The 14,024-nt window shown below is 42.1% G+C and overlaps 1 protein-coding gene across 4 annotated transcripts in view; it reads left to right on the top strand.

Moving 5' to 3' along the window:
• The window catches only part of SBNO2 (strawberry notch homolog 2), a 226,517-nt gene that overhangs the window by 159,430 nt on the left and 53,063 nt on the right, over positions 1-14,024 (top strand). For all 4 annotated transcript variants that reach the window (XM_072601358.1, XM_072601357.1, XM_072601359.1 and 1 more), the window contains one exon: positions 12,317-12,463. In XM_072601358.1, coding sequence (XP_072457459.1) covers positions 12,317-12,463 — 147 coding nt within the window. The remainder of the gene's footprint in view (positions 1-12,316; positions 12,464-14,024) is intronic.

Raw genomic sequence — 14,024 nt, 5'->3', positions numbered from 1 at the left:
CACAGCTCCTCCAGATTCAGATGTAAGCTCCTCCTGCCTCCCACCTTACACCACTGCACACGCACCACAGTTCTTGCTGTTCCTCACACAGGACACCCGATGTCCTGCCTGTGACTATGTAATCCCATGTGTGGTATGGACTCCCAGCCCCCACCATTTTCTATTTCTCAAAGTTCTCCAAAACCTCACCTTTTACATGAAACCTTATGTGATGCTGCTAGTGTTCCCTTGCATCTCTCCTCCCTCCCCCAACTCATATCTGTTTTGTATCCAACTGTCTATGTGTGCATTCTCTCTTCTTGCAAGATTGTGAGGCAGGCGGGTGCCATGGTGGGCAAAGCTCTGGCCTGGAGTCAGGAAGACCTCATCTTCAGGTCTAGCCATAGACACTTACTAGCTGTGTGACTCCGAGCAAGTCACTTCACCTTGGTCTGCCTCCGTTTCCTCATTTATAAAATAGAGGTAGTAAAGCACATCCTACAAGGTTGTCATGAGAATTAAATGAGATATTTATAAAGCACTTTGCAAATCTTAAAGCACTCTTTAAATGCTAGCTGTTATTATAGATGGTAAACTCCTTGAGCGCAGAGACTGTTTCATGTTTGTCAATGTATCCCCAGTGCCTAGTACAATGTCTGGCACATGGTAGTAGGCCTTTAATAAATGTCATTCTTATATGGGCATACCACATTCCTTCCCTCCCGATCACTTCTCCTCCTCCTTAGTCTTTTTGTGACCTCTCTCAGGCCTGAATGAACAGGGAAGAAGTCACAGAAATCTCTTGAGTTGTTAAGAATAACAGCTGGTATGTCCATAGCACTGTGTCTTCCCAAGTACATCCCTATGAAATGGGGGAGGATTATGAAAATAATCCCTATTTTACAGATGACAAAACTGGAGAATAACTTGCCTAAGGTTAGTAAAATGGCAAAACTAGGATTCTTATGATCCTAACTAAGAAACAGACCTTAGATGCTGTCTAATCCATCCCCTTCATTTTAAAGCTGAGCAAACCAAGGTCTAGGAACAGGACCTAGCTTGCCTGAGATGACCTGGAAGATAAATAGCAGTGTTGGAATTCTACCCCAGATTATTCCCCAAGTTCGAAACCAGTATCCTTGGTATTCTGCCACCTTTCCAAATTCATTGCTGTTTCTATCCAGCTCCATTATTTAAAGCAGGGGAAGAAATGATCAGTTTCAGCATAGGTAATAAGTGAGCTGGGAGAAGGTTGGAACATTGGCTTTTAGGCCCATCATTCATTCAGGGTCTGTCCCAGAGGCCCCCTTTGCCTGGTAAACTGACCTTGGACTCATTTCTTACTATTTTATGAGATTGCGCTGAGATTTTAAAATAGAATCAGCCCTGTCACTTGAGACACTTTTAGCCTGACTGGACAGAGCGCTGTCTGTGGGGAGTGATTAACCCGACACTAACTGCTGCTACAACATTTGATTGTGTGAGTCTGTCTGGCCTCTTAATTAAGTTGCTCAACTCCCCCAGACATAGAATCCAGAAAATCATAACATGGTATTGTGGGACCATTAGAGGCCAAGTCAGATCTCTGCTCCAGTCCCAGCACCACTGCGTTACTATACAACTTTGGGCAAGTCCCTTCTACTCTATGGGCCTTAGTTCCTACTTCTGTAAAATGAAGGCGAGGTTAGCCATAAATGATCTCTGAGGTAGGTCTCTTCCCCTCTACTAGAATGTTGTAGAGGTGGCCTACAGTCTCAGAGCCTGTGCAGGCAGAACAAAAGAGCTAGCTAAGACTCTGCCAAACTGGACATGTTTAGGTTATAAAACTGTTGATGAACTATGTGTCTGTGTCCATGGACCAGCCTTGTTCATCTTGGAAGTATTGATCATTCGTAGATATAATCACATCAGCTAACATCTGTATGTGAAATCTCACAGAAGGGCTGCAATCCTCATGTACGACAGAATTCTGGCTTCATCCAAGCAGGGACCAGAGTAGTTTTGTCTCTGAATCCCCAGCATCCAAAGCACAGGAGCCGTTAGTAAATACTTTTTCATTGATTGTACCATTAGATAGAATACCTGAATGACATCATCATAGATCCTTGAAGTAATGTAATTTCTAATATTCTTGGTTTTTTTATTTCAGTTTTTTGTTTTTATGTCATTTTCATTTCTGAATATACCTCTTCTTCTTCCCCTACCCAGCAAGCCAGCCAAAGATTAAAATAAGGGTAGAAAGAGTTCAGCAAAACCAGCCCACAATTAGCAGTATTCCAGTCCTCTTTGCACTTTCCCATCTCTTTAGCAAGGTTGGTCAGGCTTGGTGACCAATAGACTGTGAGTGCCTGAGGGCAGGGACTATCTTTTACCTCTTTTTGTGTCCTCAGTGCCAATGCCTGGCATGTTGTAGGCATTTAATAATGTGTATTAACTATTGATTGATTATAATTATACAATGGCCATTTTCATGAAGTTTTTGGGGGGAGGAAGGGAGAAAGGATGGTGTTCTTTGTTGTTACATATTTGGAGTCATTGTTTATACTGTTTTCCTGGTTCTTTGTTTTGCATCCGTTCAAGTTTTCCCATGCTTTTCAGAATTCTTCCTATTTGTGTCTCTGACAGTGCTATAATAGCGCATTACATTCCTGCATCACACTTTGTTTAGTCATTTCCCAGTTAGTAGGCCCTTATTTTATTTCGAGTTTTTGGCTTACTCTAATGTTCTTTAATTCTGCCATCCAAAGGAGAGAGTTGAGATGAGCCTGGGACCTGCCCGGACACTTGGCCAGATATCTTGCTATTGGTCAGAAATGTAGTGCATTCTATGCATTCATTGAACAACCATTTCCTAATCATGTGCTCTGTGGGTCTAGGCTCTAAGGGGTATACAGCTGTTTCCATTTCTGTAACACTTTGAAGTTTACAAAGCACTTTCCTCAGTAGTTTTAAGGTTAGTAGCTACAAGTATTGTTACCCCTATTTTACAGATGAGAAGACCAACTCAGGGAGGTCAAGTAATTTGCCTATTCTTGCATAACTATGCTTTGTTTGAGCTGATCTTTAATCATAGCAGCCAGCTTTTACTAGGCACTTGCTGTGTTCAGACCTCTGTCTGAGTCCCTGAGGGCTATTTAAAGTGAGCTAAAATTAGTCTCCACCTCCTTGGAGCTCAGTCTAGTTGGAGAATAAAAAGTAAACCCAGGTTGCTATGGTACTGTGGGTTAGGGAGGTCAAAGTGGGGCCCACCTGTCTTCTGACTTCTAGGTCCAACATTCTTTTCCCACCATATTCAAATGACTCTGTGATCTTAACAATTCAGGAGTTCCCATCCAAGCATGCCAACTGCACCCCATCCGTGCCTATCTAGCTCTTTTTTATGACATTTTTTTCTCTAAAAGCTGTGCCCATCCTGTGAAATCTTAATTCAGTGAGCATCCTATCTTTGTAGATGTTGAAACATTATATAAATGTGAGTTTTTATGATTTTAAAAAAATATTCTTCATATAGGTATACAACTTGAGTATTTGTGATTATTGGGAACATAAGCCAAAATTCATACATAGTTGATCTGACTACAGGGTTTATTGAGGACAAAGAAACCAATTTAATGGAAAAGGAGAAGACACAGTTCTGTTTTATTGTCCCCTTTCCAATTGTCTTATAGTTAGTTCAATCTAGGGTTGACACTAACCCAACCACCATATTCCTGGTAGGTGTTAGTTGCTGTGGGGTTTCATACAAAAGTGGACAAAGTATATTCATGTCTCTTTCAAATCATTGAAGGGTAAGCATTCTCTTTGTACCTTATTTATAAGTCATAGAAAGCTAAACTCAAGGCTTCTTAGAATTCTTTTGGTATCAGGGCTCACAGATAACTCCCAACAATATCCTTGTGCTCACCGATACTCCATTTATAGCTAATAGTCCCTGTTCTGCCCCTGAGGTAAGGGACTTTATCTAATCATCTTGCCTCATTAGGGGAGCTGACATTTGGAATGACTTCTGTTGTATTCTCCTTCTTCCTCAACTCTGAGTGTGCCACTAGAGTTTTCCTGCCTTCCAATTATAATAATAGACCTCTGGGTTTGGATTTCTGTTCTAATATTTACTAGCTATTTGTCCCCTAATAGTCCTTTTCATCTTCCTCAGCCTCAGTTTCCCTATATTTAAATTGGTAAGAATAATCCTTGCACTACCTTCTTTACAATGTTGCTATGAGGAGAGCTTTTTGTAAATATGCTGTTTTAGGCCTGGTGAATTGTTATTAAAATGTTGTTCAGTCTTGTCTGACTCTTCGTGATCCCATTTGGGATCTTCTTGGCAAAGACACTAGAGTGGTTTGATACTAGTTCATTTTACAGATGAGGAAACTGAGGCAAACAGGGTTAAATATTTTTATCTGGGGTCACACAGCTAGTAAGTTTCTGAGGCTGGATTTCAACTCAGGGTTTCCTGACTCCAGGCCTAGCACTCCATCCACTGTACCACCTAACTGCCCCATTTATTTATAATAGAAGCTTACATTTATTTGTAAGGTGCTCTTATAAATCTATTTCATTGGAATATCACAGGTCTGGGAAGTAGAGACTGTTCCAGTATTATCTTATTTTATGGGAAGGCTAGTACGGGGCAGAAGCAGCTCTAGAACCAGCCTCTTTTGATTATAGGATTCATTCCATTATGTAGGTGACTCTCCATTTTCTTTCAGCAACTGTTCTTGGTTTCTCCTCCAGAGAACCTGCTGCCCCACATGCCAGGTACCTCCTGTTGTCTTCCCCTCTTAGATTACAAGGGCAGGAGCTGCCCTTTCTCTTATTTGTATCCCCAGCATTTATCATGGTTCCTGGAACATGATTGGTTGTTGTCCTTCGTCTTGAAGAGGACCAAAATGACATCACCATGGTAAAGTGAAATTTCAGTGTGTCCTACTGTGGCTGATCAGACCAATATGAGCTCAGAATGCTGTACCACAGGTTGGGCATGGATAGTTCATGTGAATATTTGGGGTGGATGTCCCAAATTTGCGCATCCTGCATTTACTTTGTGCTGTCTCAATTCTGCTTTGCTCAAAGAGCACAGGATCCTTTCTGATGTAGACACACCATGCTGAGAGGTCCTGTGCCAGTGTCTCCCATGTTGCATAGTCAAATCCAAAGCTCTTGAGAGAGACTTTGAGAGTATCCTTGTATTGTTTCTTCTGGCCACCATGTGATCACCTACCCCATGCGAGTTCTCCATAAAATAGTCTTTTCAGCAGGCATACGTTTTGCATTTGAACAACTTGGCCAACTCATCAGAGTTGCACTCTTTGAAGCATAGTTTGAATACTTGACAGTTCAGCTTGAGCAAGGACTTCAGTGTCTGATACCTTATCCTGCCAGGTGATCCTCAGAATCTTCCCAAGACAGTTCAAATGGAAGTGATTCAGTTTCCTGGCATGGTGCTGGTAGACTGTCCATGTTTCACAAGCATATAACAATGAGGTCAGCACAGTGGCTCTGTGGACTTTTAGTTTGGCAGTCAGTTTAATACCTCTTCTCTCCCAAACTTTTCTTTGGAGCCTCCCAAACACTGAGCTAGCTTCTAGCAATGCGTGCATCAACCTCATTGTCAATGTGTACATCCCTGGAAAGTACACTACCAAGGTAATCGCATTCAAAACTCCTTTTGTTGTAACTGATGGTTCCTCATATGAAACATAGTAGCTGCTTAATAAATGCTTATTGAATTATTTTTTTAAATGTGCCCCAGTGCCTCTCACATTATCAGCCTGCTGGTGGAAAATAGGCAGAGTTGCAGACCTTGACCTTTTCATTTTCTTTAAAGGTCACTGTTCTCCAGAATCCAAGTTCCTGAGATCTTGATTCCTTCCTGCTCGTCCCTCTTGTCTCCCAGGAGCTGCACAGAATGCTCGCCAGGGGAGGTTGTTCACTGTCTTCCCTTGGGCAGCAACCCATCCTTGGGAGGGCTTTGTTGGACTCCAGGGGGAGAGGGCTTTCTTTCCTATCAGTTTCATGCACTTTCTCACCTAGAGAAGGAGGTGCCATCCTCTGCCCCACTGGGTAGTTTCGTTCTTGCTGGAAGCAACATGTTGTCATGCAAAGAATTCTAGGCTTAGAATGAGTAGAGTCTTGACTTTTCGTCGCACTCTCAGCCCCTTTATTAAGCTCTGAATCTCACCTTTGTCATTTATAGAACATAATTCAGAAAGTCATTGTGAGATTCTTATGAGGTCTGATGATATCATATCAACACTTTGTAAGCATTAAAAATCAGTACATGCAAGTTAGCTTTTGTTATTCGTGGTTATTCTCATTTCCTTCTCTGGGAGGAATGGGAGATTCCAGGAATGAGTTCCCCACCACTGAATATCTTCGGATTGAGGCGGGTTGATCACTAGTAGGGTGTGAGATTCCTGCTTTGGATTAACTAACTCTTCCAGTTCTGATATTATTTGAATAAAAGTAGTAGATTTCTACATGGATCCTTGGGATTGAGAGGAGATTAAGCCATTGCACTGAGGCATGACACAAAGAAAACTTTCTAGCCCCAGGCACCAAGCAGCTCACTGATATTGAGGCCTGGCTCTGCCACTAACTGGTATGGCTTTGGGCAGCTTCCCTACCCTTACAGGCTGCTTTTTCCAACTTCTGTAAAATGAGGGAGTTGAATTAACTGAATTCTAGTGACCCTTTCAGCCTGGAAGCTCTGTAGGTCATGTGTCTTTCAGATCACTACACTGTGATACATAGCTGTGTTATGTACATATGTTATACATAGTATTTCACTACATATGTTGACATGTTTGGCTCCACAAAGCGGGTACGTAGATGCCCAGCACAGTAGACTAGTAGTCCAACTTAGCAGAGGAGTGACCTTGCATCACAGCACAGCTACTCGTTTAATACCAGGTCTGTGACCATCAACAGCTACTCCTGGGGGAAAGAAGGGACCTCAAGGCCCAGCATGCCTGAGCTGTGAGTCGCCCTGGACCCCTGAGGAGTCTACACACATATCCCAGGGAGGTCAGTGGTAAAAAGTTCCCACGTGCACCAAAATATTTACAGGAGAACTTTTTGTTGTAGCAAAGACACAGAAGCAAAGTGAATGCTCATTGATTGGCACTGTGGTTCATGACTGTAAAATAGTTAGATAGATAGATTTATATAGTGTCAGCTGTGTGCCAGGCACTAAGCTCTTTGCAAATATTATCTCATCCAATCCTCACAACAACCCTGGAGGGAAAGTGCTGTTATTATTCCCATTCTATAGTTGAGGAAACTGGGACAGAAGTTAAGTGACTTGCCCAGGGTCACATAATTAGGGCATTTCTGGGCCCAAATTTAAATTTGGCCTTCCTGACTGTGCTGTAAAAAAGTGACAAATATAATGAATGTAGCATGGAAAATTTTACATGTTCTTATTCAGTGTGAAGTAAGCACATCCAAGAAAACAATGTAGAGTGGCCACATCGATGTACATGGAAAGAACAGAGCTCATAAAACAATCTAAAATCAGTTTCTGCCAAATTATGGAAAACCAAACTGGCCCCAAAGTAGAGCTGTGAGGAGACACCTCAACCCCTCGCGCTCCTCAGCAGAAGGGGTGAAATATTACGTAAGATGTCAGGTTTTTTCCAATGCATTAATGGATTTGCTGAATTTGTGTTGTCTTCTTCCCTTTAATACCCTCCTCCCCTTAAAAAGTTCTTCATTAGAAGAAATTTCTCTCTGGGAAAGGTAAATTTATATGGTGTACAAACAAAAAGTATTCACTAAAATCTGTTTTTAAGAAAGAATCTAGTCAGCCCACTGATTTTCACCCCAGGAGCTACTGTAAAGTAGAAGAGTAGTCACCTACCAGAGTTACCTGGAACCCTGCTGCCCTCTCAGGAACCCTCAGCCTTCTGTCAGGGGTCTGGGGGAGTGCAGAGAGACAGACAGACAGACAGACACCCTTGGGAGCAGACCATGCCCACCACAAGGCCACTGATTAGAGTCAGAGACTAAATTGGGCAAAATTTCACTGTTGGGATGGCTTTGCCTTTTTTTTCTTTTCTTTTTTTAAATCCAATTTCAGTAATAAAGAGAAACTCCCTCAAATGTGCCGTTGGTGACTCAGTTTCTAAGACTGGCTCTTCTTAAAATCAATGTTAGTGTTTTAGTTCTTGAGAACCACCTGTCTCCCTTCTCTGGGCCCTATGCCCCAATACCTTCATCCTGTCCCACTGAATCACTGGGATACCCCCGTATAGAGTTAACACTCACTGGCCAGGGCCCCATGCTTTACATTCAGCCATCTTTTCTGCCCAGCTTTGTCCCTCCATTCAGCAAAATGAACCAACTGTAGTTTTATTTCTTCTTAGAATTGATAAAATATATTTTCCTCCCTTCTGTGTAGAAATGAGGGATTATTATACATGTCAGACTTTGTTGATATGTTGGTTAGTTTTGCTGACCTTTTTTTTTCTTTTTAATTTTTTTATTAGTGATAGTTCTTTTTGGGGGTTGGGGGAAGAGGGAGATGAGACAAGGAAATAAATGTACTTTTCTCCTTTTTTAGAAGCGACGGTTCATTGGGTAGATCCCCAGATGTCTAAGATAGAAATCCAAAAAGCTGTGATAAAGCTGTTTATGAAAAAAATGCTCTTTGTTCACACCATAACTGACTCCCCTTTGTCTGGTCCTCCTTTTGCCTTTTGTGTAACTTACTATTGTGCCCCCTCTTTTGAACTGTAAGCTCCTCTCTGCACTTTAGGGGAGGGAGATTCTGAGCTGAGATTTCATTGGGATGGAAACTCCCTCCACTGATGGAGATGATGGGTCATTTTAAAACATATAATCTGAGAGTTGCCTGAGGCACAGAGAGGTAAAGTAATTTGCTCAGAATCACACAGTCAGATGTCAGAGGCCAAACATGAACCCACATCATCCTGACTCTTCCCACCCTACTCCCATCCCCTCTATGCTGCCTCCTCATAGTAGATATTTAAGGTTTGGTTTAAATTGATCTAAACTGATTTCATCATGATATAGTGGCAGGGACCCTGAATCTGGAGTCAGCAAAGTCGGGTTCAGATTCTAGCACTGCTTCTTCCTATTGGTATAGTCTCAGGTCTGTTCCTTCCCCCTTCTCTGGGTCTCAGTTGCCTCCTGGTAAAAGTAAGGCGTTGGACTGGAATGTCTCTACATTCTCTCTCAGCTCTTAATTCTATAATCCTATTATTTGGACCTGTACTAAGAGGGTTCCAGACTTGGTGGCAGAGACATTGGGAGGTTAGGAAGATCCTTCTGCAGAACCCATCACATCTCACCATGAAGTTGGCCTCATAGGTCCAGTCTGTGTTCTCCTTGTGGGAAGTTACCTTTTGGATACTGTAAGGATGTGCAGTATGTCAGAGCTGGAAAGGCCATGTGAGTGACCTCGCTCTATGGGGTCTTTCCCTGCATTCTACAGTTCAGCCAAATTGGCTTTCTTGCTGTTTTTCATACCTAGTTCTCTATTGCCCATCTTTCTGCCTTGGCACTGGTTGTTCCCCTGCCTGGAATGCTCTCCCTCCTCACCTCAGCCTCTTAGAATCCTTAGTTTTCTTCAAGATTTGGGTCAAATGTCATTTTCTACAGGAAGTCTTTCCACATACTCCTTATGTGTATTTCATATATGTCCATGTTGTTGTGCAAACCCCCCCCCCCCCACCCCCATTAGAATAATAAACTTTGCCGTAGGTCTTTGACTTGTCTTTTGGTCCCCATCCCCTTGAAGATTGTGAAGGGGTTAGGGATTGACCATTCAGTCCTGTCCTTTTCAAAGCAGCTGGAGCTTTCCAATTATTGCTTAAGGAAAAACTGCCTAATTCTAAAGATACATAGACTTCAGCTCCCTGGATATTTGCACAGCTGGTATCCAGGGGTCTGGTGTGAACCTAAAAATCTTCCTTTTCCTTGAGTGGTCATTACCTTGTGCCCAAAGCAGACTCCTGGGAAAGGCTGGGCCTCCTCTAGAAGAGTTTGCTGGGAAACTAGGTTTTTACTGTGAGACAAACCAACAGGGAAGCCAAGCTCATTCCTCTCAGAGCTACTCACTGGGTTGGGCAACAGCCCGGGGTCAGACTGACCTCTCTGTAGTATCTAAGTCAGCAGTGGCAGAGCTGAACATGTCCTGAAATCGAAGTCTAGAGGCTTAGCTTTGAGGCCTGGCAGTGTAAGTGATGTAAGCAGGTGACTTCTCTCTGAGTCTGTTTGTTCATCTGCAAAATGGTTATATTTCTTCTCCCTGATCCATGTGGAATAAAGCTTTATGGAAAAGTGAACTGTGCTCTGGCAGAAGGCAGGGCTTTTTCATTTTCCTGATGGGGCTGGGGAAGTCTCCTTGTCTCCTGGACCGAGGAGCCAGTGCTGTTGGCCTTGGAGGGGATGGTCACTGGTGTAGCCTGTCCCAGTTGGGCTGAAAGCAGGAATTGTGTGAATTTGTTGGGGATGCCACACTGTCCCCTTTTCAGCCAGCATCAGTGGGTATCCTAGTGCCCAGTCCACCTCAGACAGCTGATGAGGGATTGTCAGACAGCTCCTTGACTCAGGCCCTTCCTGAGTGCTCATTCAGGATAGCTGCAGGATTTCAGACTGACTGCTTCTGTTCTCCCTTGCTTAGAGTGCTCCCTTTCAGCATCAACACCAACCCACACAGTCCTTCCTCAGAAGCCACTGAAATTCCTCTGAGAGCCTTTGTGTCCTTGTGTGTGAAATGGAAATAATCATAAATAAACAATAAACAATGAACAGCTCCCCCCACAGCTGTCACTTAGAATGCTGCGATAGAAATTCACAATGTTCTTGTAATTGTCTCCTGCCTCTAAACCAGACTGCCCACAGCTGCCAGAATAATTCTTCTCTCTTTTTACATTTTCATTGAAAACCTACTGTGGCTCCTCACCAAATCTAAATTCAGCCTGACATTCAAGGCTCACTACCCTCCTTCCCCCATCCCTATCCAGCCTCATATTGAAATGTTGGTCTCATCAGAGTTCCTGTATTTACAGTGGGCCATGGTACTTGTCTTCCCTCTGAATTTTTCTGTCTAGAGCTAGGTGGTACCATAGTACACAGAGCTCTAGACACGGCATTAGATAGTCCTGAGTTCAAATCCAGCCTCAGATACTTTCTAGTTGTGTGACACTGGGCAAGTTACTTCTTTTTGCCTCAGTAGCCTCATCTGTAAAAAGGGAATGATCATGGTACCTACTTCCCATGGTGGTTGTGAAGATCAAAGAAGATATTTGTAAAACACATTGACAACCTTAAAGAGCTATCTCAGTATTGCCCCTTACTACAGACTAGAGAGCAGGCCTATACTAGAAACTCTTCAAGAGCAGAGATGGTTCCATTTTTGTCTTTCTATCCCCAATGCCCCCCTCATATAATATCTGGCACATAATAGGCCTTTAATGTGTTGCAAAGATCAAGTAAGAAAAAATTTGGAAGGCACTTTCCAAACCTTAAAAGCACTATTTAAGTGTTATTATCATCATATGTAGTAGAAGGAGCTGTGGTCCGGGTTCAGTTCCCAGGCCTGACACTTTACTAGCTGTGTGAACTTACAAGCCACTTAATAATTCTGAATTTCAGTTTGCTCTTCTGAAATGGGGATATTATTACCCTGCCTTCCTGCCTTCCAGGATTGTTGTGGAGAACATGGTCTGTCAAATATTTACATGTCATAGAAATGGCCTGACCCACTTAATAATTAATGCTTGTTTGGTTATTATCCCTTCCATTTCTTTGCCTCTGCTGTATACTTTCCCTTCCCTCTTCTCCATGAATCTGTTTATCTGTTATTTGGAGGCTCAGCTTCAGATTCCTTTCTCCCCAGAAGCCTTCCATGCCTAACCTCTCCTGGGTAGGTGATTACCTTCTTTTATCTCCCTCAGCACTGATCGGTCACTACACAGTAGAGAGACATTGGACCTCATAGTCCAGGTTCCACCTCTGACTTGAGTGACCGTGCACAAGTCTCTTAGTCTCACAATTCCCTAGGCAGCTCTCTAAGTCTTGAAGTTTCTGAGCATAAATCTGTATGGATAGACTAACTGTCCTCATTGAGAGATCACTGTACCCAAAAGAGAGATCTGTTGCTGCCACTCCTTCTTTTTATTTGTCTTCTCCCCTTGTCTATATTCACATTCCTAGAGGGCGGGAACTGGGTGCCCCACAGTAGTCAGGATGGGCTTTCTGGGGCTTAGTAAATGTTCATTAAATGGGTGATATTAAATATAAGCGCAAATATATGGAATGCACATTATCAGATCCTCTTTGATGCCAGACCATCTTCTTTTTTCAGGATTCCTCATACCTCGATGACACTTCTCTTTTCTCATCACCTGTTGGCTCCCTCTCGGATATTGCAGACTCTACAGATTTCCAGCCAGCTGAAAACCTCAACCAGACTCTCTGGGATATGAACACTCCATCACAAAACCAAGAAGAGGTCAGTTATTAATGGTAAATAGTGTTTGGAAGGCACAGAAGTGAGCATTGAGAGGTAGCAAGGGTTCACTTAAAATAAGACAAGACAGACAAGCCTGATTTTCTTTTTCTGACAATTACTGGACTGATAGATTACAAGAATGAGATAATAGAAGACCTAGCATGACTGAATTTCAGCAAGGCATTTGTCAAAATCATTGACAGTGTCATTGTGAACAAAATAGAAAGGTGGGATGGGTGGTAAGTACAGTTGGATAGATTTGTAACTCATTAAAAAAACTGCTCTCCACAGCTGTGCAGATGCAACATAATGACCCTTTTAAAAATTTATTCCTTTTTTAAAATGCCTTTCCCACTTTTTTCCTTGCATGGAACATAGTTATTTTGGTTATGTCTTTTTTGTAACAAAATGACTTAGAAATTCATACCTCATGAGAGTTAGCAGAGATCTTTGTGATCATCTGATTCCACCCCTTCATTAGACAGATGAAGAAACTGAGGCTAGAAAAGGGGAAATGACTTGTCCAAGGTCACCCAAGAGCTACAACTTGATTGTTCCATGCTGTTGTGTGGAGACTTGTCTCACACTTAATCCCCTCTTCTTTTTTCAGATGGGTGATTTTTGTGTTCTTCACTTTCTGCACTAGGACTTCTCAAAGGGAATTAAGCTACTTAGTTTGAGAACTCTTATGTCTTTGCAAATATATGTGTGGTTTTTGTCAAACCTACTCAGCTTTTCCTATGGAGCCTAGAAAATGTGGAGATTTGAGGTTGGCTGTGGTGAGATTGACTGGCTTTCTTTTTTTCCCCAATTTTTAAACATGTTTATTTAAAGTTTTGAGTTCCAGATTCCACCTCTCCCTCCTTTCTCTCCCCTCACCACTTCCTGAGATAGTAAACAATCAGATATAGGTTATATATGTGCAATTATATAAAACATTTCCATATTAGTCATGTTGTACGAGAAGACTCAAATAAAAGAAAAAAATGAAACAAAGTGAAAAATAACATGCTTTAGTCTGTAGTCAATATCACTTCTTTCTCTGGGGATGGATAGTCTTGGATCATTTTTTTGCTGAGAATAACCAAGTCATTCACAGTTCTTCATCAAACAATATTACTGTTACTGGGTACAACATTCTCCTGGTTCTGTTCATTTCACTGTGTATCAGTTCATGTAAGTCTTTTCAGGTTTTTCTGAAATCATCCTCCTTGTCATTTCCTATAGTACAATGATATTCCATTACAGTCAGATGCTACACAGCTTATTTTAGCCATTCCCCAGTTGATGAGCATCCTGTTGATTTCCAATTCTTAGCCATCACAAGAAGAGCTGCTATAAATATTTTTATATAAATATATCCTTTCCCCTTTTTTGGATGTCTTTAGGATATAGACCTACTATTGATACCTACCATTGATGTTGCTGGATCAAAGGGTATTGCAGTTTTATAGCCCTTTGGGCATAGTTCCAAATTGCTCTCCAGAATGGGTGGATCAGTTCACGACTCCACCAACAGTTTTCCAACATCCAACATTTTTCATTTTTGTCATATTATTGA

Source organism: Notamacropus eugenii, chromosome 4 (genome assembly GCF_028372415.1).
Source record: "Notamacropus eugenii isolate mMacEug1 chromosome 4, mMacEug1.pri_v2, whole genome shotgun sequence".
NCBI lineage: Eukaryota > Metazoa > Chordata > Mammalia > Diprotodontia > Macropodidae > Notamacropus > Notamacropus eugenii.
This window is presented reverse-complemented; position numbering and strand designations above follow the sequence as displayed.